General features: G+C 39.8%; 1 protein-coding gene across 10 annotated transcripts in view; it reads left to right on the top strand.

The window, feature by feature from the left end:
* TAF1 (TATA-box binding protein associated factor 1) overlaps positions 1-23,069 on the top strand; it is a 162,133-nt gene that overhangs the window by 26,436 nt on the left and 112,628 nt on the right. For 9 of the 10 annotated variants that reach the window (XM_059679234.1, XM_059679235.1, XM_059679233.1 and 6 more), the window contains 10 exons: positions 670-883; positions 1,360-1,525; positions 3,411-3,622; positions 8,217-8,325; positions 8,543-8,641; positions 9,460-9,637; positions 11,917-11,984; positions 13,017-13,139; positions 13,895-13,987; positions 14,066-14,150. In XM_059679234.1, coding sequence (XP_059535217.1) covers positions 670-883; positions 1,360-1,525; positions 3,411-3,622; positions 8,217-8,325; positions 8,543-8,641; positions 9,460-9,637; positions 11,917-11,984; positions 13,017-13,139; positions 13,895-13,987; positions 14,066-14,150 — 1,347 coding nt within the window. The remainder of the gene's footprint in view (positions 1-669; positions 884-1,359; positions 1,526-3,410; positions 3,623-8,216; positions 8,326-8,542; positions 8,642-9,459; positions 9,638-11,916; positions 11,985-13,016; positions 13,140-13,894; positions 13,988-14,065; positions 14,151-23,069) is intronic. The other variant, XM_059679231.1, reaches the window with a different exon arrangement.

Here is a 23,069-nt window from a genome sequence, read left to right as displayed (position 1 = left end):
GAATTTGGGGGGTTGTTCTTGAAACCTCAGAAATTACATGTAAAATTCGGTGCAAATGTGCCTTTTCTGAGAAGATCCATGAATATCAGAAGATTCTGAAACAAGTTCTAGATTCTAAAAAGGGTTTAAAATAACCAATCAAAAATTGCAGAAAATGAGTCTGGGGATAATCAAAGCCTGAACTGGTTTGGGATATGGATACTAGAATGAGAAGAGAAGAACCAGGGTGACCTTAAAATTTCACTCTAGGCTTGCTAGAAAGATGGCGGTACCATTGATTAAAGTAGTAAATAACAAAGAAAGAAGTAGTATTAAGAAGGAAAGGTGTAATGTGTGGAATTACAGATCCCCATGACACTTCCCAGTATGGATTTTAAGCAGGCAGTTAAAAACTTGGATGTAGATACTGAGAGAGAGGGTTAAGACTGAAGATGTAGTTCATTGAAATCCTTTCAGGACTTTGTACTTTAAAAAATGGAAACATTGGCAATGGTAAAATGAAGTCAAGAAAGGACATGTCAGTATATTTGAGGGCTGGTGGGAACTTTTATACTTTCTGTAGAACCATAGTTTTGTGGCATGTTGAGCTTCGAGGTTTTCTCTCAACCCCAAGAAAATGGACATTTGAGTGGTAGGGGGAATGTGTGGAAATCTTTTTCTGCCTTGCAGCAGCAGGTTCGGCAGCAGCAGGAAACAATCACAGAGATGATGATACAGCTTCTGTGACTAGCCTTAACTCTTCTGCCACTGGCCGTTGTCTCAAGATTTATCGCACATTTCGAGATGAAGAGGGGAAAGAATATGTTCGCTGTGAGACGGTCCGAAAGCCAGCTGTCATAGATGCCTATGTGCGCATACGGACTACAAAAGATGAGGAGTTCATGTGAGTTTATCTCACCACTTTCCACTTTGATTAATAATGATAATGGTGGGAGATGGGAGTGAGGGTGAGTGCTTGATTTTTAGTGATAGGATTCTGCATAGTTGTTCCTGGAAGTCCACTAATAGGGAACCATCTTGCCTTTTAGATCTTTGGGTTCGAGTAGTGCCAAATCACAGGGAGAATTCAAAATTTGCCACAAAACGAAGACATATTTTCAGTTCTACCTGAGTACTTTGCATTTTGGTTAGTTGGTTGGCTGGCAGAAATCTTAGGTATTACTCTCATTCTGAGAGAGGTGCCACTCTGCAACTAAAAGGCTGATGAGTGGGGGAGATGGGAATGCCAGGTGACCTCTTTTATTTTAGTATGGATGGATTACTTTAGTTTGGAGATGTTTAGCTATTAGAACAGTCTGCTTGGTTTAGGTTTGCTTATGGTCCTGTGATTTTTTTTACACCCCCTTTCCTGTTATTTAGTCGAAAATTTGCCCTTTTTGATGAACAGCATCGAGAAGAGATGCGAAAAGAACGGCGGAGGATTCAAGAGCAGCTGAGGCGGCTTAAGCGGAACCAGGAGAAGGAGAAGCTTAAGGGTCCTCCTGAGAAAAAGCCAAAAAAGTTGAAGGAGCGTCCTGACCTAAAAGTAAGTATAATGTGGTATGATTATAATTAACAAAACAAAGAAAGAAAGCATACTTTTCCCCTACCTTTTGGATCCTCCCTTACTGGGAAGGCAGTATTGTTGAAAGCTAGTCTGAATTGACATGGTTACTTGGGTGTTTTCAGTACTAGTATGACTGGTACCAAAACCACCAGACCTAATCAGTGCCATTGGGTGTCATTTCATACCTCATCCATTGGAAATATTTTCTAGGAGTTGAAATAGGTTTGGTGAAGAAAAAATAAAAAGAAAAAGGTTTGGTGGATTTTTTAAAAATATTTTTTAATTGATTTTAGAGAGGGAGAGAGAGAAACGTCAATGATGAGAAAGAACCATGGATTGGCTGCTTCCTGCACACCCCCCACTGGAGATCGAGCCCGAAGCCTGGGCATGGGACCCTTTAGTCTGCAGGCTGACGCTCTATCCACTGAGCCAAACTGGCTAGGGCAGCCGTGGGCAAACTACGGCCTGCGGGCCGGATCCAGCCCGTTTGAAATGAATAAAACTAAAAAAAAAAAAAGACCGTACTCTTTTATGTAATGATGTTTACTTTGAATTTATATTAGTTCACACAAACACTCCATCCATGCTTTTGTTCCGGCCCTCTGGTCCAGTTTAAGAACCCATTGTGGCCCTCGAGTCAAAAAGTTTGCCCACCCCTGGGCTAGGGCAAGATTTTTTAACGTGTATTTATGTACATATGAGCATTTATACACACACATATCTTGTTTTTAAATTATATATATTAAAAGAAGCAACAGAAATAAATATAAAATACATATTGCTTTGCATAACTTAGGTAGGATTCTAGATATTACTATGCAGTTTAATTGTAATATTTACCATAAAATGAGGCAACTGTGATACAGTGGAAAGAACCGTGGACTTGCATACAGAAGATCTAGATTCAAGTCTGGTTGCCATCTAATAGCTCTGTGATCTTAACCTTTTCAAACCTGTTTTTTCTTCTATAAAATACCTATCTCACAGTACTGTTGTACTAAGTGATATAATATGTGGGAAGCACTTTATAAACTAAAATTTTCAACAAGTTTAAACTGCTGTTAACCTGAGGTCATTAAAGTATTTTAATGTATGTGATCTTATGTAAATATGATACAGCATTGACCCCATTTCACAGATGAATATGCGGTCAGTTCCAAAACAGATGGGAGTATGCCCATGCTGGCTGCCTGTGTTGCCGAGTGCAGCCTTGGGCTTCCAACAGACTTTCTTCTGTACATTTACTATTTTCATAGTTTATAACTTAAGTTAGGAGTGGAAATCCTCTTCTTTTTCTTTCTTGATTTTTTAAAAAAATATATTTTATTTATTTTAGAGAGGAAGGGAGAGGGAGAGAGAGATAGAAACATCAATGATGAGAGAGAATCACTGATTGGCTGCCTCCTGCACGCCCCCTACTGGGGATCGAGCCCACAACCCAGGCATGTGCCCTTGGCCAGAATCGAACCTGGGACTCTTCAGTCCGCAGGCTGACGCTCTATCCATTGAGCCAAACCAGCTAGGGCTCTTTCTTGAGTTTTATAGAAATGTTCTTTCTCTGTATTTTTTTAATGTGCCCTTTCCATACGTATGCACTTTTGTCCAATGCCTCTGGTTGAAGGTGTTTAACAGTTCTTTTCAAACCAAAGTTCTGATCCTGCCTTTGTGTCTCTCTTGCCTTGTATGTATGTTTTTAGCAGACTTTTGTTGAACTTTATTTTTCTATGCAAAATAATTTTCATTGAAATTAAGTTAATTTTATTCCAGAAAGATCATAGGCTGACCTACCCAAATTGTATAGATTTCTTAAAGCTAACATCATGCAGCCTGCTTACCTCTGACATTGGTACTTTTCCTCCTGCAGCTGAAATGTGGGGCTTGTGGAGCCATTGGGCACATGAGGACAAACAAATTCTGCCCCCTCTATTATCAAACAAATGCTCCACCTTCCAATCCTGTTGCCATGACAGAGGAACAGGAAGAGGAGTTGGAAAAGACAGTCATTCATAATGATAATGAAGAACTTATCAAGGTTGAAGGGACCAAGATTGTTTTAGGGAAACAGCTAATTGAGAGGTAAGGGATAGGAAGTGCCACAGAGGAAATCTGTTGGGAGGTTGATGATACTGATGGGCGGCAGGGGTGGATATGCTGAGAGCATTGGAACTTTTATGGATTTTCCTTTGTAATTGTTCCAGTATGAAAATTAGTCTTTTGTTGCAAAGCACTTAGTAAGTTTGAGCACTTGCTCTTGGGCATGTACCTAACTTTTTCTTTTTCTTTTTTTTTTTCTGTTCATCAGATTATTTATTCACTTGATTTTTAGATTCACTTGTTGATAGATGTGTATTTGTTGTTCATAATTTGTATCTGTACCTTTTTCTTCTTCTTCCTCTTCTTAAAGGATACCTTTCAGCATTTCATATAATACTGGTTTGGTGGTGATGAACTCCTTTAGCTTTTCCTTATCTGTGAAGCTCTTTATCTGACCTTCAATTCTGAATGATATCTTTGCTGGGTAAAGTAATCTTGGTTGTAGGTTCTTGGCATTCATCACTTTGAATATTTCTTGCCATTCCCTTCTGGCCTGTAAAGTTTCTGTTTTTAGCAGACTTTTGTTGAATTTTATTTTTCTATGCAAAATAATTTTCATTGAAATTAAGTTAATGTCAATTAGCTGACATTCATATGGGTACTCCTTTGTAGGTAACTGAGTTTCTTTCTCTTGCTGCTTTTAAGATTCTCTCTTTGTCTTTTGCTCTTGGCATTTTAATTATGATGTGTCTTGGTGTGATCCTCTTTGGATTCCTTTTGTTTGGGGTTCTCTGCGCTTCCTGGACTTGTAAGTCTATTTCTTTCACCAGGTAGGGGAAGATTTCTGTCATTATTTCTTCAAATAGGTTTTCAATATCTTGCTTTCTCTCTTCTTCTGGCACCCCCATAATTCGGATGTTGGTACGCTTGAAGTTGTCCCTTACACTACCTTCATATTTTTGGATTCTTTTTTCTTTTTCCGGTTGGGTGATTTTTGCTTCTTCGTATTTCAAATCTTTGACTTGATTCTTGCGATCCTCTAGTCTGCTGTTGGGAGTCTGTATAATATTCTGTATTTCAGTCAGTGTATGCTTAATTTCTAGTTGGTCTTTTTTCTTAACCTCGAGGGTCTCACTAAATTTATCGGCAGTCTCACTAGATTTCTTGAGGGTCTCACTAAATTTATCGGCGGTTTCTAGAAAATTCTTGAAAAACCTTAAAAGTGTGGTTTCGAACTCTATATCCAGTAGTTTGCTTTCCTCCATTTCTGTCATTTGTGACTTGTTTCTTTGTCTCCGCATTTTTTATGTTTCCCTGTGTTGATAGAGTGGCTTTCTGTGTTAGGTGTCCTTTAGGGCCCAGTGGCTCAGCCTCCCCAGTTACCTGAGGTGGACACTCTTGGTGCACCCCTTTGTGGGCTATGTGCACAGTCTTGTAGTTAAGACTTGATTGTTGTAGGATCACTGGGAGGAATTGACCTCCAGGCCAATTGGCTGTGAGAATCAGCTGTGTCTGCAGTGGGAGAACTTCTGTGCTGGAGACACTCTTCTGGGGCAAGACTTGCTTCAGTGGGGGCTTTGGTGCTCACTGAGTCTGCCCCCTGAGTGTGTCCCTTATGTATCTGCGGAGTTGTAATCTAGATGGTCCCACTCTGACCACTGGGTACACTGGCTCTTGGGTCTCTAAGGAGGTGCTAATTTAGCTTCTGCCTGAGGCTACCCAGCAGGAGCTATGGAGAGATTCCTCTTCTTTGTTTGGGGTTTGGAGGTGCCCAGATGAGGCCCAGCTGTGAAGCAGTGCAAGCTGCTGTGGGGCCTTGGGACTTCTTTTGGAAGTTCTGGGTCTCTCTGATTCAGCTGCAGTTTGTTAGGTAATTTTCAGGTTGTAAAGGGCCAGGCCTTTCATATGCAAAAGCCTCTGTGCACAGCTTAGGTGGGGCGGGGTCTCAGGGGATCAACAGGGCGGGGCAAGCAGCTATGGCTGCTCCCCAGTCCTACCCTAAGAGGCCCCGCGTCTCAGTGTCCCGGTAATCGCTGCAAGCACCTCTGAGAGAAAGCTGCCCTTGAGTTCCAACCGATGCCAGACAGTCCAGTTTCTCCCCTTATGAGTCTGGGTCCCCAGAGACTCACCCGGAACTGGAGTTCAGAGCAGTCGGGAGTTTGAGACTCCCTTCCAATTGAAAAAGACAACCGAGTCCTCAGCTGCCAGCCCTCTCCATGTGCGCCGCGTCCTCAGTTGCCAGCCCTTTTGGCGTGTGCCTCCGTACTCCTGCACTTTACTTCTGCACCTCCTCTGAGTCTGTGCTTTTCTCTTTCCTTCTAGCTGTAGAATTTCCACTCAGCCAGCTTTCCTGTGGTTCTGGATGATGTCCGTGTTGTCATTTAGTTGTATTTTTGAAGTGGTTGTGCGAGGCAGCAATTTCCGGTGTTTACCTATGCCTCCGTCTTGGTTTCTCCCGTACCTAACTTTTCTGAGTCTCAGTTTTCTTATTTACAAAATAGAACCACCCTTTCTAGGGTAGTTATGAGATAAAAATGAGAGAGACTATATAAAGCACAGTGTCTGGCATATAGTAGATGCTCTTCTTATTCCACTTCCCAGGCACTCAATATTTGTAAGGTCCCTAATCTCAGAATGTTGTAATTATGGACCATCCAAAAAGTTTAAGGAGACATAAACTATGCTTACACATACCTGTCTCTTGCCCTAAGAGAATTTAATAAAGAAGCAGAGTTTTTAAATTAAAAAATTTCCCCCAACCTTTTAGTTTAAAAATTTCAAACCTATGGAAAATTTAAAGACAACATGCTATTCCTTTAAATTTACCAGCTGTCCCATTTGTTTCACCTTTATATATTTAAACTTTTGTTGAACTGTTTAGAAATAACTTGCAGGCATCATGGTATTTCTCTTATAAATTCTTTAGCATAGTACATAACAACATAGGACATAATTATCATTAATTCAATAGTATCTTGCATCCAGTTCTTATTCAAATGTCCTGAGTTGTCTCAAAGTACTTTATTGCCTATCCCCAAATTCAGGATCCAGTTCCAGTTCAAACATTTAAGTATTTTGAGCCTTTCCTAATCTAGAACTGCCTTCCCCACCTTTTTTGGGTTTTATGACATTGACTTATTTTTGAAGAGTCCAGGCCAATTGTCTCATAAAATATCCCACAATCTGGATTTGCCTGGTTGTTTTCTCATTGATTATATTCATATTAAATGTCTTTGACAAGGTTACTACATAGGTGGTATTATGTACTTAACATCAGGAAGCTCATATTGTCAGGTTTCTGTACTATTTTAATCATCTTGTTAAAGTGGTGATCCCCAGATTTCTCTATGATAAAGGTATGTTTTTCCCTTTGTAATGAATATGTTGGTGAATATCCTGATCTGTAACAGTCATTCTCTCAATAGTTTTGGCATCCATTGATGATCCATTATTAAATTGGGAGGGGTCTCAAAACAATGTTTTTTTTCCTAATTCTAGCATTCTTTCTACATTAAATGGCATTCTATAACGTTTCCCCTCCTTTTTTGAGTAGAGTACTATTACAGATTCTGAAGTTTCTCTCCTTTGTAAACTTAACCTTATTATTAATTTTGATTTCCATCATCGTCCCAAATTTTACCCCTTCATACCAGATCCTGTGTCCTTTTGAAATGACCCTATAAATCTTTGATAACTTTTTTGCTTTCTGGCACAAGATGTTCTAGGATCTCCTTGAAATTTCCCTATCCCAGATCTAGAATCAGCCATTTCTCTAAAGGAGCCCTGGTTCCATTTATTGGGGAACGCTGTTTAGAAACCAAGATCTAGATGCCATTGGTACTAGGCTCTTAGTGGACAGAACTAGGAAGTATACATGTATTGTAAATCACAATTCAGAGAGATTCAAATTGTATCTACAGATTCTTCCTCATATCCCTACATTTCATATTTGTATCTTTTCTTTGGTTCCCAACATCAATATATTTATTCATTTGCTTTGTCCTAAGATACATACAAAATAGTTTGAGAATTACAATACCAATATTACTACCAACAACAAACCTGTAGAGTCAGGTGTGTTTTCTAGTTGTCCTTGGACTATATGCCACTGAAGTTGTACAGTCAGGGTATTATATTCAAAATATATTTGAATTCTTTTTTGTGTTTTTTTTTTAATCTTTCTATTTTTAATCCTCACCCGAGGATATTTTTTCTATTGATTTTTAGAGAGAGTGGAAAGGAGGGGGAGAGACAGAGAGAAACATCAATGTGAGAGAGACATATTAATTGGTTGCCTCCTGCATGTGCCCCGACAGCGGCTGGGGATCAAGCCTGCAAACCTTTGGTCCGCAGGCTGACGCTCTATTCAGTGAGCTAAACTGGCTAGGGCTAGTTCCCTTATTTTCTAAATAGGAAACTGAAGTGAAATTGTGGCTTGCCTAGTTCTTTATTATAAACTTGGAGATCCTATGAGGCCTTGCCTGATCTGAGCCTTAGATGTGGATGTCTGGCCTTTAGTTTGGCTTTTTCCTCCCAGGCTTATTCTCAGGGACTTCGGACTGTTTCACTGTAGTTGCTTTTATCCCTGGGGACTATAAATAGGGACTGCATGCTATGAAAGTGTTATTAATTGCAGTGCAGATGAGGTTCGCAGAAAATCTCTGGTTCTCAAGTTCCCTAAACAGCAACTCCCTCCTAAGAAGAAACGGCGAGTTGGAACCACTGTTCACTGTGACTATTTGAATGTGAGTATTTGCATTGCTTTTTTCTGACCAGATGAGCTTCTCATTGATTCCCGTAGCCCTCTAAGCCATGGTCCTGACATAGATTCTGAATCCCTTTGTCCTTGCCCTGAAAATTAATGTGTACTGTTCATTATAAGACTTCCAAAACATATTTGTCCAGCTAGAAAGTATTGTTTTTTAATCTATAGAAGCATTCTGATTCATTGTTTTTCCTTAGAGACCTCATAAGTCCATCCACCGGCGCCGGACAGATCCCATGGTGACACTGTCATCCATCTTGGAGTCTATCATCAACGACATGAGAGATCTTCCAAATGTGAGTTCATTGCATTCATATCTACAGTAGAGACGAAAAGGCTTTTTGTTCTGTCCATGATTTTAGATGGAGGACAGTATAGTCCTAAGTACGTGGAAATCCTAATTCTTTGGGGTATAGTGTTATTTTTTAAATTATTTTTTCTTCTCTGTCTTGTTGTTGTTAATCCTCACCTGAAGATATTTTTTCCATTGATTTTGTTTGTTTGTTTTGAGAGAGAGGAAGGGCGGTGAGAGAGAGAGCGAGAGAACGTGAAACATCAATGTGAGAGAGGCACATTGCTTGGTTGCCTCCTGCACATGCCGCCAACTGGGGCCAGGGATTGAACCTGCAGCTGTTGATCAGGAATCGAACCCTCAACCTTTTTGGTATATGGGACAATGCTCTAATCAACTGAGCTACCTGGCCAGGGCTAAAAATATTTTTATTGATATTTGGGGGGAGAGAGAGAGAGAGAGAGACAGACAGACAGACAGACAGACAGACATTAATCAGCTGCCTCCTAAATGCCCTGTACCAGGGATCCAGCCTGCAACCTGGTCATATGCCCTGACACCAGGAATCAAACCGGCAAGCTTTTGGTGCATAGGGTGGCACCCAACTAACTGAGCCACACTGGCCGAGGATAGGTTATAGTTTTTTGCTTCTTTCATTTTTTTTATAAAACAATTGAGTAGAGGGAACAGTCATACTTGCTTCATCTAGAAAACATCCTTTGAGAGTTGATGAACAGGTAGAGAGGTAAGATGTGAAAGAATCTTTAGGAATCTCTGGCAAGTGTTCTTTGCTTATGGTGGTGCTGGCTCTTGTTTGCACAGACTTACCCTTTCCACACTCCAGTCAATGGGAAGGTTGTAAAGGACTACTACAAAATTATTACTCGACCAATGGACTTACAGACACTTCGTGAAAATGTGCGTAAACGCCTCTACCCATCTCGGGAAGAGTTCAGAGAGCATTTGGAGCTCATTGTGAAAAATAGTACAACCTACAATGGTAAGAATCATCTATTCTTTGATTGAAGAGGTCACCTTTCAGATCCTCATAAGTTCAGACTATATAGGACTGATGAAAAGGTCCTAAAATATATTAGTGCATTTTGCAGTTTTGAAAATCCGATAGTACACATTTTAGTCATTTAATATATACTTCACCCTTGAACAACCTGGGTTTCAATTGTGTGGGTCCATTTATATATGATTTAAAAATATATATATATTTTTTATTGATTTCAGAGAAGAAGGGAGAGGGAGAGAGAGAAACATCAATGATGAGAGGGAATCATTGATTGGCTGCCTCCTGCATGTTGGATCGAGCCTGCAACCCAGGCATGTGCCCTTGACTGGAATTGAACCTGGCAAGGGACCCTTTGGTCTACAGGCGAACGCTCTATCCACTGAACCAAACCAGCCAGGGCTATATATGATTTTTGAATTGACCTTCACAGTTCAAACCCACATTGTTCAATGGTCAGCTGGTAGTGGGAATCTGAATATGCAGAGAGCCAACTTAAATTATACATGAATTTTCTACTGTGTGAGTCGTCAGTGCCCTTAACCTCTGCGTTGTTCAAGGGTCAACTGTATATTGCTTCTTTTTATTACCACTTTTTAATGTATCCTCTGTAGAATTTGGAGTCTATCTGTTGAAATGAAACTATTACATGGGGAGCACTAGGGGTTTAAGAAGTGGGCCTAGGTAAAAAGAAGGGAGAAGCATTCAGTGTGGATGGAAGCTGTGCAGAGTATGTGCATGTGACATATTTGCTGTGTGTGAATCTTTGATTTGGTCTACAAATCTATTACAGGGGATGTTATATGTCCACTTTGCTTAAAAGCTGGAAAGGCAAGGAAGAAGAAATCTTTCTGAGTCTTTTTAAAGGGGGGAAAAACAATACAGCTTCTGTATGTAAAGGGTAAACTTTTTTGGTTCCCATTGTGTCCTTGAGCACAGATTCATATAGGGGTTAAGAGTACAGGTAACATATGAGTCATGGCTCTGACTCTTACAAATTGAGTCACCTTAGATAAATTATCTTAACTGCTCATAGCCTCCTCAGTTTTGTCATCTAAATATGGGGCAGTGGTGTCTTATTTTCCCATTATTCTCTTTTGGGGGAGGGGGCCTTGAAAATTTTTATTTAACTTCAGCAAATATTGGGAATAGAAAAATGAACTCTGCAGAATCTCACAAATAAATTTTTCCGATCTCCACTAACAAATGTTATCCTCTGGTGACTAAGCAATGATCATGCTATGAACAGTCACTGTAATTATAAGGAGTACTGAAATAGATCCCATTATTCTTATTGAACATGTCATTAAACATTTGTTGAATGAATAAATGGATGAATGCTAAATTAATTAGAAAAGAGCTGAGGTTTAGGCTCTGGGGAACACTTACACAAAAGAATAGACAGGGAAAGATAAGAAAATAAGTACTGAAAGGAAGTAGTCAGAATTATTAGTCTAGATGAAAATGTTTTAAACTATCCTGGTGAGCTTAAATTAGGGTAGCCATAAGCAGGGAGTGTAGGAAATGGTTTCTGAAGCTCTTATTATGGATATCAGGGAAACTAAAGTAATATTCTGAGATGAGATAGAGATTCTTTTATGAGAAAGGCTTTGTTTGGATTAGTCATATGTTGGGAGGACATCACAAACCATGAGTTCTGCAAACAAAAATTACAGTGGCAAATTCTATATGCTAAGTATGGGAAGATTTTAAATCCTGTATTGATCTCCTCAGCCATCCTTAAACATATTATCGTTCTCCATCCTTAGTATCATTTTCAAAGCATTAAAGACAGCAGTATCAATAGTTGTACTACTATGTGTGGATATACACAAATAAGGAAGAGAGTTAAAATTAGTTTGTTCATTTGTTGTGTGTCTACTATTTGTTAGGCACTAAAAATGAAGATAAGACTGGTTTATGTGTGTAGCCCAGCAGCTAGTCTGGTGCCTGGCACATATTTGGTGCTTAAGTAAATGTGGCAAACATCTGGAGAAGTGTTGGCAGCTCTTACCTCCCATTTAAAAAAAATATTTTTATTGATTTTCAGAGAAGGGATAGGGAGAGAGAATCATTGATCGGCTGTCTGCTGCACAACCCCTACTGGGGATCGAGCCTGCAACCCCGGGCACGTGTCCTGACCGGGAATCGAACCGTGACCTCTGGTTCATAGGTCGAGGCTCAACCATTGAGGCACACTGGCTGGGCTTGCTTCCCCCATTTTTAACAGTTTCATTTCTTCTTGTTGCTGTACAATTTAGGGCCAAAGCACTCATTGACCCAGATCTCTCAATCCATGCTGGATCTCTGTGATGAAAAACTCAAAGAGGTAAGACATTTAAAATGAGAGAAAGGCAGTGGAATTAGAAGGTGGTGGGTAGCAGGGTTGAGGAAGTAGGGAATGCAACAGAAGAAAGAGTAAAGACATGTAGGAGTAGCAGATCTTTAGTATGTTAGAGTTTGGAAGGGAACTTAGAAATTATATAGTTCAATTCCTTTTATAGATGGAAAAACTGAGGTTCATAGAAGAAAATGACTTGTCCTGGGCATCATGACTTTTAAATAGTAGAGCTAGGATTAAAATCTATAACCCACATGTCTCTTTAGAAAGGGCCAAGGAAAGTGATTTTCCAGGAAGTCATCTGGAGTTGAGAGGCTGTATTTTGGCAGGGAGGAATTTTAATTTTTAAAAGGTAATCTATATTCCATCTTCTTACCTAAAAAAATACGGTACCTTACAAGCTTATAAAAACGCAATAATGATATAATGATGTTAATACCGAAGTAGATACTTCATAAAAGGATAATCAAATGGCCAATAAACAAGAAAAGATTCTCAATCTGATTGATTATTGGGGAAGTGCAAATTTAAACCATGATTAGATACCACTACATACCCACCAGAAAGGCTAAAATTTTAAAAAGACTTAAATAAAAGATTGATAATACTAAGTGTTAGTGAGGATGTGGAACAATTGGTACATAAACTTTTTCCCAGTAAAGTATGAAATGAATTTCATTTAGATTTCCTTATACAGAAGTCATTAACAGTAATGTGTTAGCGTGATTGTAAAATCTAACTTGGTGAAGGTGTTTCTATTATGGACGCTAAGGTTTTGATGCCCAGGGATGTATATTTTGGTGAATAGAGTAGAGTACAGAATACCTAAAGGAGTGGTTGGTACATCCTGTTTGATCCTTTTACTAGAATGTCATTTATCTTGACTTTTTGCTTGAAACTGAATAATCGAAAATTCTTAGACTTTTTTCGGCAACAGCAATAGACAACCTAACTTTAAATTATCCTTAATTTTCTGTGGTGATCATACCTCATGGAAACCTTTGCTTTGATTCATGTCAGAAAGAAGACAAATTGGCTCGTTTAGAGAAAGCTATCAATCCCTTGTTGGATGATGATGACCAAGTGGCATTTTCTTTTATTCTGGATAATATTGTCACCCAGAAAATGATGGCAGTTCCAGATGTAAGTGGTCTCTGTACTAAACATTGTGAAGATAGTACAGGGGAAAGGAAAGGATAATAGGGTATACATGTGCATATATGTCGGGGAGTCTGGTGGAGGGTGGTGTTTGTCAATTCAAACTGGCATATAAATGTCAAAACTGACTTTTTTGCTGTATGTGTGCATTATCATTAAAATTAAAGAGGCCAGGAAACTGTGGACATAAAGAGGTTGTTTCTTTCTATTGTTTACATTCAGTATTTGAATGTTCCTAAATAGCCCTGGAGAGAAATTAATATGCCTGCCAATGGAAGCTTTGGAAATAGAGTTGCTTCTTGAAAAATGACAGTTTGATAATTACCCAGTGTTTGTTGTCTTTTGTTTCATTTTTTGTCTTTTGCAACTTTATGACAGAGCTACTGTGTTAATTCAATGCACCATTTTGTTATAAGGATCCTGCCTAGGAATTCTGATCTAAGTTTCCTTTTGTGTTCCTATATGTGTAATGCAATAAAACTTCTGGATGGGACTAGGGAATAAGAAATTTTGAGTATGGAGCAGGGGTTCTTACTCTTTCAGAGCATAGAAACCCTTAAAGGAATACAAGAACACCTTAAGTTACATACAGAGTTTTGTGTGGTTATGATGTGTCTTTCTGGGAAAAGGGTCATTAGTTTTGGTCAGAGTCTCAGGAATATCTGTGTCCCAATGAAGATTGAGAATCTTTAGTATAAACAGTGGTTTTTATTTAATTTCTCATGCTTTCTTTTTGCTAGTCTTGGCCATTTCATCACCCAGTTAATAAGAAGTTTGTTCCAGATTATTATAAAGTGATTGTCAGTCCAATGGATTTAGAGACTATACGTAAGGTGAGTGACTTGTTCTAATACGTGTTTTTGGAATCAATTAACTTTGTGTATCTAAGTGTCTGATTCTTTTAATCACAGAATATCTCCAAGCACAAGTATCAGAGTCGAGAGAGCTTTCTAGATGATGTCAACCTTATCCTTGCTAACAGTGTTAAGTACAATGGTGGGTATGTCTCCTTGTTTTTCTCTCTTTCTCCATCAGTCTGTTCATCTATCATTAATTAGCATTATTAAAATTTAAGTGCATGAAGTCTTGAGCAGTGATAGTCAGCAGAATCAGTCAGGTATCTTGTTTTTGTTACCCCTCACTTGAGGATATTTTTTTCATTGATTTTTAGAGAGAGTGGAAGGGAAGGAGGAGGGAATGAAAGAAACATTGATGTGAGAGAGACACATCGATTGGTTGCTTCCTGCATGTCTCTCACCTGGGCTAGGGATCAAACCTACAACTGAGATACGTGCCCTTGACCAGGAATCCAAGCCGAGACCCTTTGGTCCACGGGCCAATGCTCTAACCACTGAGCTACTGGCCAGGGCTTACTCTGCTTTTTTTAAAGCAGGCACACATGTTTATTTTTAAATAATGTTTTTATTGATATTTTAGTGTATGTGTTCTGTAAAGTTTGTTAATAACTTTTAATGATGGAAAAGCAATGCACATTTATTTTTTTAAACTTTGGAAAGTACAGAAAAATGAGATGAGAATAAAAATCAAGTGGATATTACTTTGGACTTTGAGTCATCACTGCTTTCCATGAGATGTGAAAACTTACCTATGCCCCAGGCCCTTAGGTGGAGCTTAGGGAAATGTGTGACTCATAGATCATGGTGAGCTCAGTATATGAACTGATTGAATAATATATACCAGATTCTGTGCTAGCTACTTAATCTATTAATATTCACTGTCCTCATGTAATTCACAATCTAGTTGAAGGGAAAGACGTTAAAATGCAGCAAGTGCACTAGAGGAGAGGAAGTAGCACCTTCACCTAAGGGTTAGGGAAGGCTTCTTTTTTTTCAATATCTTTTTTTTTTTTCAGAGAAGAAGGGAGAGGGAGAGAGAATAGAAAAATCAATGATGAGACAGTCATTGATCCGCTGCCTTCTGCACTGGAGATTGAGCCCGCAACCTGGGCATGTGCCCTGACCAGTAAACAAACTGTGACCTTCTGGTTCATAGGTTGACACTAAGCCATGCTGGCTGGGCAATAAATTTCTGTTTTGAATGACTGACTTGTTAAGAAAATATTGATTGAGCACCTAATGTGTGTTGGCACTGGTAGATGCTGCAAATACAAAATCACATTAGATATGGTCCCTGCCCCCAATTTGGTTATAGTTTAGTTGGCAAAACAAAAATTATGGAACTTAAATATGCTAGATGCATTCAGATTGCCAAAGAAACATAGAAAAAAGGGTATCTAAATCAGAGTAGGATTAGAAGAAGCTTTCTGGAAAAGAGTTTTCTTAAGCTGAATTCCAATGGATCAATGGAGTTTGCTAGGCAGAGAGAACGGTAATTTGTCAAGGCACAGAGGCCTGAAATAACATTATCTATACTAATAAAAGGGTAATATGCTAATTAGACCGGGTCGACCAGACATCCGACTTCCTCCCGGACAAAGCCATGGTGGTGGGGGCCGAGGCAGAGGCAGTTAGGGGTGGGGTGATCAGGCCAGCAGGGGAGGGCAGTTGAGGGTTATCAGGCCGGCAGGGGAGGGCAGTTGGGGGCGATCAGGCAGGCAGGTGAGAGGGTTTGGGGGCAATAAGGCTGGCAGGGGAGCACTTAGGGGCAATCAGGCAGGCAGGCAGAGGTGGTTAGGGGCAATCAGGCAGGCAGGCAGGCAGGCAGAGGGGTTAGGGGCAATCAGGTAGGCAGGTGAGTGGTTAGGAGCCAGCAGTCCCAGATTGCAAGAGGGATATCCTGTGGGATGGGGCCTAAACAAGACAGTCGGACAATCCCCCAAGGGGTCCCCGATTGGAGAGGGTATAGGCTGGGCTGAGGGAGCCTGCCCCGTGCACGAATTTCATGCACGGGGCCTCTAGTAAGGTTATAAAACAAGTTGTTGGGGTGTGTTTTAAGTGTGCATGTTGGTAAATGACTGGTTATATGTAGAGAGGTACATAGGAGTCAAATCATAGAGGGTCTGTGTGCCATATTCCACACTTAAGAGTTTTTACTTTATCCTAAGTGAGAGTACATTGAAGGAATTAAGTAGCAAAATGATGATCCCATATAACTCATTAAGCAAAATAGAAGAGGGAGCTGAGAGTATTTGAGAGAAATGACTAGCATACTGAGGTCTCAATTAAAAAATCTATGTGATTATAGGGGCTTTTCTCCAGCAATATTTAGCACTCAAGTAGTTTGGCTGTAAGTCTGCCAGATAAAAGGTACAGAGAAATTGGAGGGGGTAGGTGAAGGGAGGGACAACCAGAAAGACAGATGAAAAAATGGGCATTCTAGGCAGAGAGAACGGAATGTTCAATATCATGGAGGAATGAAAGAACAGGGCAAGTTTGGTGAACTATTAAACTAGTACCTGTATATTTCACCAAGGGAAGTGGTAGAAGATGAACCTCCCATTTTTGTTCCATCTTGGTTAGGTTTAAAATAATGTACTTTCTCCCTTGAGATCTCCTTATTGCTTTGGAAATTAGAGGAAATGCCCTTATGTCAGTTATCCATTATTGTCCCCAGAAAACACCTAAACCTAATCAGTCAGAATTCTGGTAATATAGATGTGTTGGTAGGCTCACAGATGCTCAGCTCAATAATGATTATAACAAATGATAAGCAAGCAGGAGTCTTCAGAAAGGCTTCTTGGTCAGGTGATGGCTGGCTTAACACATTGTATGCGGGAAACGTATTTATACGTTTTACGTTGACTGGTAGTAGAGTGCGGGACACATATTAATATGTTTTTTTATAGACTAGCGGTAGAATGCGGGTAACGTATAAATACATTTATTTTCATACTTTTTTATTCCTCTAAAGGGATGCTAACATTGCAGATATACGAATTCCAAAGGACAAAATTTGGGTCTCTAACACATACAATGGTGAATTATGTATGTACTTCCAGGTATAACGGTAATCTATTCAACTGCGTAGAGTCATCCCTTCACACAATTCTCTGCCTCGCCACACATTCAGTGCGATTCTAAGAAAAATAATTCGGTATACATTTTATAGTAAATCACAAAAAGTTTCATTGAAAAAAAATGTTAAACTAAAGTTATCGTAATTTTACTGAACGTTGCCATTTACGCAAAAAATTAGCAAAAATGGCCCACGCCACCTGTTAGCGCACGATAAAAACTACCCGCAAACAATGTGTTAAGATACCAGGAGCTTATGTGAGGCAATAAGAAAAACCCAGAAGATGCTAATTGAAGAAATGCAAATTGAAACAAAGAGGTACCATTTTTTTCACCTATTAGATGAGCTAAAAAAAATTTTTTTTATGGATTTCAGAGAGGAAGGGAGAGGGAGAGATAAAAACATTAATTATGAGAGATAATCATTGATTGCCTACTTTCTGCATGCCCCTCCACTGGGGATTAAGCCTTCAATTTGGGCATATGCCCTGACCAGGAACCGAACTGTGACCTCCTGGTTCATAAATTGACGCTCAACCACTGAACCATGCCGCCTGGGCTGAGCTCAATTTTTGAAAATGGAATATTTAATGCTAGTGAGTCAGGTGCTCTCGCATATTGCTGTTGGCAGTATAAAATTGTAAGGCATTTCTGGAAAGCTCTTTGGCAGCATTGAGAGACTTAAAAATTGTTAAATGATCAGACTTTAGGGTATAGTCCAGTAGGCTTGAATTTGAATATTGGCCCCACTGCTTAATAGCAATGTGACTTAGGGTAAGTTACTCAGCCTTTGCTTTCCCATATGTATAATAATTGTACCCTCCTTAGAGGGTTATTGTGAGCATTAAATAAAAAGATGCATGTGAATGCTTATTAGCACATGGTGATAGGATGATCTATTTTAATCAGAGATGTAGACACTGATGTTTATGATCATGTTATATTAATGAGAAATAACCTGAATGGTTAATGTAAAGGGAATGTTCAGTTATTTTGTCATCTGTGTGATGGATTATTATGTAAGGATTAAAAGCTCTTTATAAAACAAACTAACTAATGGCCCGGCCATTGTGGCTTAGTGGTTGAGCATTAACCTATGGACCAGGAGGTTATGGTTCCATTCCTAGTCAGGGCACATACCCAGATTGCGGGCTTGATTCCTCAGTAGGGGGCGTGCAAGATGCAGCTGATCAATGATTCTCTATTATCATTGATGTTTCTCACTCTCCCTTCCTCTCTGAAATAAAAAATAAAAAAAACTAATGACAAAAATGCTTGCAATGTAGAGTGAGAAAAGCAGAACACAAAACTTGCTTTCTCAGTTATGCTTTAAAAAATATATGTACAGTGGGGCCTTGACTTACGAGTTTAATTCGTTCTGTGACAGAGCTCGTAGCTCAAATTACTCATATGTCAAATCAACAGTGAACGAGTGAGACACGTGATGTTGGGCTGATGTTGTGGTGTTCACTGTGACGTTCGCTGCGCCAACTAGCGGTGGGGTATCTGAAGCTGGCTCATAACCCGAATTTTAGCTTGCAACTCAAAGCAAAAAATCGGCCGAGAGACGGCTTGTATCTCGAAAAACTCGTTAGTCAGGACACTCGTAAGTCAAGGCCCCACTGTATATATAAAAATTTGGAAGGAAATGCATGAATGTGATAATAGTAGTTATTTCTGAGATAAAAGGTTAGGATAATCTTCATTTTCATCTTTTGCATGTTTTTCAAGTTTTCTGGTATGGAACACTGGAAACTATTCCTAGAGGAGGTGATCTTTTTTAATCCTCACCCAAGGATATGTTTATTGATTTGAGAGAGAGAGAGAGAGAGAGAGAGAGAGAGAGAGAGAGAACGAACATCAGTCGCTTGCCTCCTGTATGCATCCTAATCGGGGGTGGAATCTTCAACCTAGGTATGTGCGCTGACCGGGAATGGAACTCACAACCTTTTTGGTGTACGGATGACGCTCCAACCAGCTGGGCTAGAAGAGGTGACTTTTATGCTAAATTTTAAAGGATGATGATTATAGTAGGTAATATTTATTGATCACCTACTGTGCTAAGCAGATAATCAAGTGGAGAATGGTAGGAAAGACGTTCCAGGCAGACAGAACAAATGCAAAAGTAGATGAGTGTCTTGGATAAGGAAGTGAAAAGTAGTTGAGTTTGGCTAGGTTGTAGAGTAGGAGTTAATTTTTGTGGGAAGAAATGAGTTTTTAACCCTTTGCGGTCGTATTAAATTTGGACATGGGTGTCACACTGGTCAGAATTAATTTCCATTGAAAGAGCAGTGATACATAACATGCAAGATTATGAAGGATAAACAAGATTTATTAATTCTTTTTTGGAACTACGTCACTAGTAGAATCACTACAAATGTTATCACTTTCTACGTCAGAGTCAGTATTCAAGGTGCCAAAATAAAACTCTTCATCGTTACTTTCAGATTCGCAGTACACTTCTTTCGGTAACTTTCTTTTTGCCATTTTGGAGTATTATTTTGAAATATCTTAACAAGTGAGAATGCCTAATTACAGTTAAAGGTAATTTGTAAAGCTTTATTTGAAATTCTGCGAAGTATCTCTGAAGTTTGTTGATTTCTTCACTCTCAAAAGGTGACTGACTCGCCACAGTGTTTTGCATGGTGAGTGTGGAACGACCACGTTTGTTTATATTGAGTTTCGATATCTCCGATTTGTCGGGGCAGTGTTTTGGTTTGTGATAAGGTCGCTTAGACACTTAAGAGCTTTCAGAGAAATTATGAACTGATACATGAATGAATAGAGTTAAGATTCGTATGGTTCCTTGCTGTGGTGGCTGAGAGCAGACATACGACCGGAATGGTAAAAAAGCTTTGGTGGCTGAGAGTAGACAAACGACCGCAAAGGATTAAAGGTAGGTGGGCAAATTATGAAAGGCATAGTATGCACACTAAGTCTTTAAAAGGAAAGAAGGCCCAGCCAGCATGGCTCTGGTTGAGCATCAACCTATGAACCAGGAGGTCATGGTTCGATTCCCGGTCAGGGCACATGCCTGGGTTGCAGGCTCCATCCGCAGTGTAGGGCATGTGGGAGGCAGCCAATCAGTGATTCTCTCTCATCATTGATGCTTCTATCTCTCCCTCTCCCTTCCTCTCTGAAATAAATAAAAATATATATTTAAAAAATAAGAGGAAAGAGGGCCATCCATATTAGGTATTTAATAAGATCATACTGGAAGCTATTTGAAGAATAGATTGAAGGGGAATGAGATATGAGACTAATAAACTATTGACAACAGTCCAGGTTAAAAACACTGAGGACTTGAACTAAGGTAAGTATCAGTAAGAATGGAAGCTGGGACAAATTGTAGAGATACTGAGGAAGGCCTTGGCCAGTGTGGTTCAGTTTGTTGGAGCATCGTCCCATACACTTAAAGGTGGTGGGTGTGATTTCCAGTCAAGGCACGTAACCCAAGTTAGTGGTTCAATCCCTGGTTGGGGTGTTTGTGGGAGGCAACAAATCGTTTCTGTCTCTCTCTCTCTCTTTCTCTCTCTCTCCCTCCCTCTCTTCCCCCCCTTCCCTCTCTAAGATCATTTTTTTCAAAAAAGGAGGTACTGAGGAAGTAGAATCGATATCTTCATAAATGGTTGAAAGTTGGGGGTATGGATAAAGGACAGAGAAAATTCAAGATGATGCCAATACTCAAATGCTGATGGTGAAAACATAAATTGGTACAAACTTTTTAGAGGAGTGTAAGTGTTCATTCCTTTATCTAAGCAATTTTACCTCCAGGGAATACTCCACACAAGTTTTCAGAAGCACATCTACAAATACATATATCTTTATGATTGCAATGTTGTTCATAATTGCAAAAACATGGGAGCATTCTGAATATCCAATAATAGGAAATTGGTTGAATAAATTATGGTATATTTATATGATGGAATACAGGTTAGTTATCAGAATGGTAGATTAACAAATAAGATGTATTTGTATATGCTGATATCAAAATATATTCTGTATAGTTATGGCTGTGTTGCTCAGTTGGTTGGAGTGTTGTCCCTTACACCAAAAGGTTGCGGGTTCAATCCCTGGTTGGGGTGTGAATGGGAGGCAACTGATTGATGTTTCTCACATGTTTTTTTCTCTCTCACTCTCCAATCAATAAACATATCCTCAGGTGAGGATAAAAAAATCAAAGTTACTTAAGGTATATATATATATAGATATAGATATGAATATAGTTATAGATACGTAGATACATAGATATAGTACATGTATTATTGAAAACTAGGTTACTCAACAGTATATACAGAAAGGGTTGTAAATTCAGATACTATAGAGGCCAGACATAAATGAGTGAAATGGGCTCAATATAGAGACTGATTAACTGGAGAGCACATACCCCACCTAAAGTGATCAGTCACTTAAGCTCAATTGTTGCCATGGACTAGAATTCCTAAAAGGAGAGATGAGGATAATTTTTACTTTATACTTTTTTTGTATATAGGTATTGGAATTATTTAAATTGAGCACACAATACTTTTGTAATTACAAAACAAATTTCCACTTTTGGAAGGATGAATAAATCAGATGACATCCAGAATTCTGACCTGGGCAACTGGTGGTGCCATAGACTAATACAGAAGGTATAGGAGAAGTGGTTTTGGAGAAGAATTGTTTTGTATTGAGGTAGGATATCTGAATGAATATTTTTAGTAGATAGCTAGCTACATAACAGGTTCAAAGCTCAAAAGAGAAGTTTGTACTGTAACTATGGATATTTTTTCAAATTATCAGCATATCAACACTAATAAAAGAGAAAAATGGTAATTGGCGTACGAGCTACCCTTTTCATTGGCTAATCAGGGCTATATGCAAATTAACTGCCAACTGAGATGGCAGTTAACTGCCAACAAGATGGCGGTTAATTTGCATATGTAGGCACAATGCAGGGAGGCGAAAGGGAAAGCAGGAAGAAGCCCCCTGCCACTGACAGTGATCGGAAACCCAGGGGGGAGCTAAGAGCTGGGGGGCAGGGCAAAGGCGGCCCTGGGGCCGCCTTTGCCCTGCCCCCCAGCCATGATCAGAGAATCAGGTGCCTTTTCCGCCCTGGCCAGTGATAGCAGGAAGTAGGGGTGGAGCCAGCGATGGGAGCTGGGCATGGTTGAAGCTGGCAGTCCCAGGAGCTAGGGGTCCCTTGCCTGGGCCTAAAGCGAAGCCCACGATCATGGGGCCGCTGCAGCTGCGGGTCCCCGCTGCCCGGGCCGGACGCCTAGGCCAGAGGCATCAGGCCTGGGCAAGGGGCCGATCCTGCGATTGGAGGGTGATGGGGGTCAACGCCTGAGGGCTCCCAGTATGTGAGAGGGGGCAGGCTGGGCTGAGGGACACTCGCCCCCACACACACCCAGTGCACGAATTTCGTGCACCGGGCCCCTAGTAAAAATATAAGTAGATGAGCTCAAATAGGGAATAGGGTGCATTTCTTGAACCCCCTGATGCTGTACTAAATACGGCTGTATGTTTTTCTGGATAGAAAGACCAAAACTTTACCAGATTATCAAAGCTGTATGTGACCCAAAAAAGTTAAGAACCACTGTTAAGATAGAATGTAGGATGAGAATAGAATACCAAATTCCAACATTTAAGGGGTCAGGTGGAGACTACTAAGGAGTGGCCAGAATGAAAGAAGGAAAACAAGGAGAGAGTAATGTCCTGGAAACAAACAGAAGAGGAAAATGGCTATAAGAAGAGGTCAAGTGCTACAGAGGAAACCAAAGGGAATGGTAATTAAAAGAACTATTTCAGTGAACTGGTGGAATGAGAAGCCAGACTTGGATATGAATGAATGGGAAGTAAGAAAGTGGAAACTGTAATTTGACTGTGATGGGAAGAAGGAAGACTGTAATAAATATGTTGAAGGGGATAAAGGCAATTGGACAGAGGGGAACTTTGTATAGGTGAAAGAGAAGAAAAATAGGAGATAAGGTTCCTATAG

This window comes from Myotis daubentonii, chromosome X (assembly GCF_963259705.1).
Source record: "Myotis daubentonii chromosome X, mMyoDau2.1, whole genome shotgun sequence".
In the NCBI taxonomy this organism is placed as follows: domain Eukaryota; kingdom Metazoa; phylum Chordata; class Mammalia; order Chiroptera; family Vespertilionidae; genus Myotis; species Myotis daubentonii.
The sequence above is the reverse complement of the archived record's forward strand: the minus strand, read 5'-3'. Positions and strand labels throughout refer to the sequence as shown.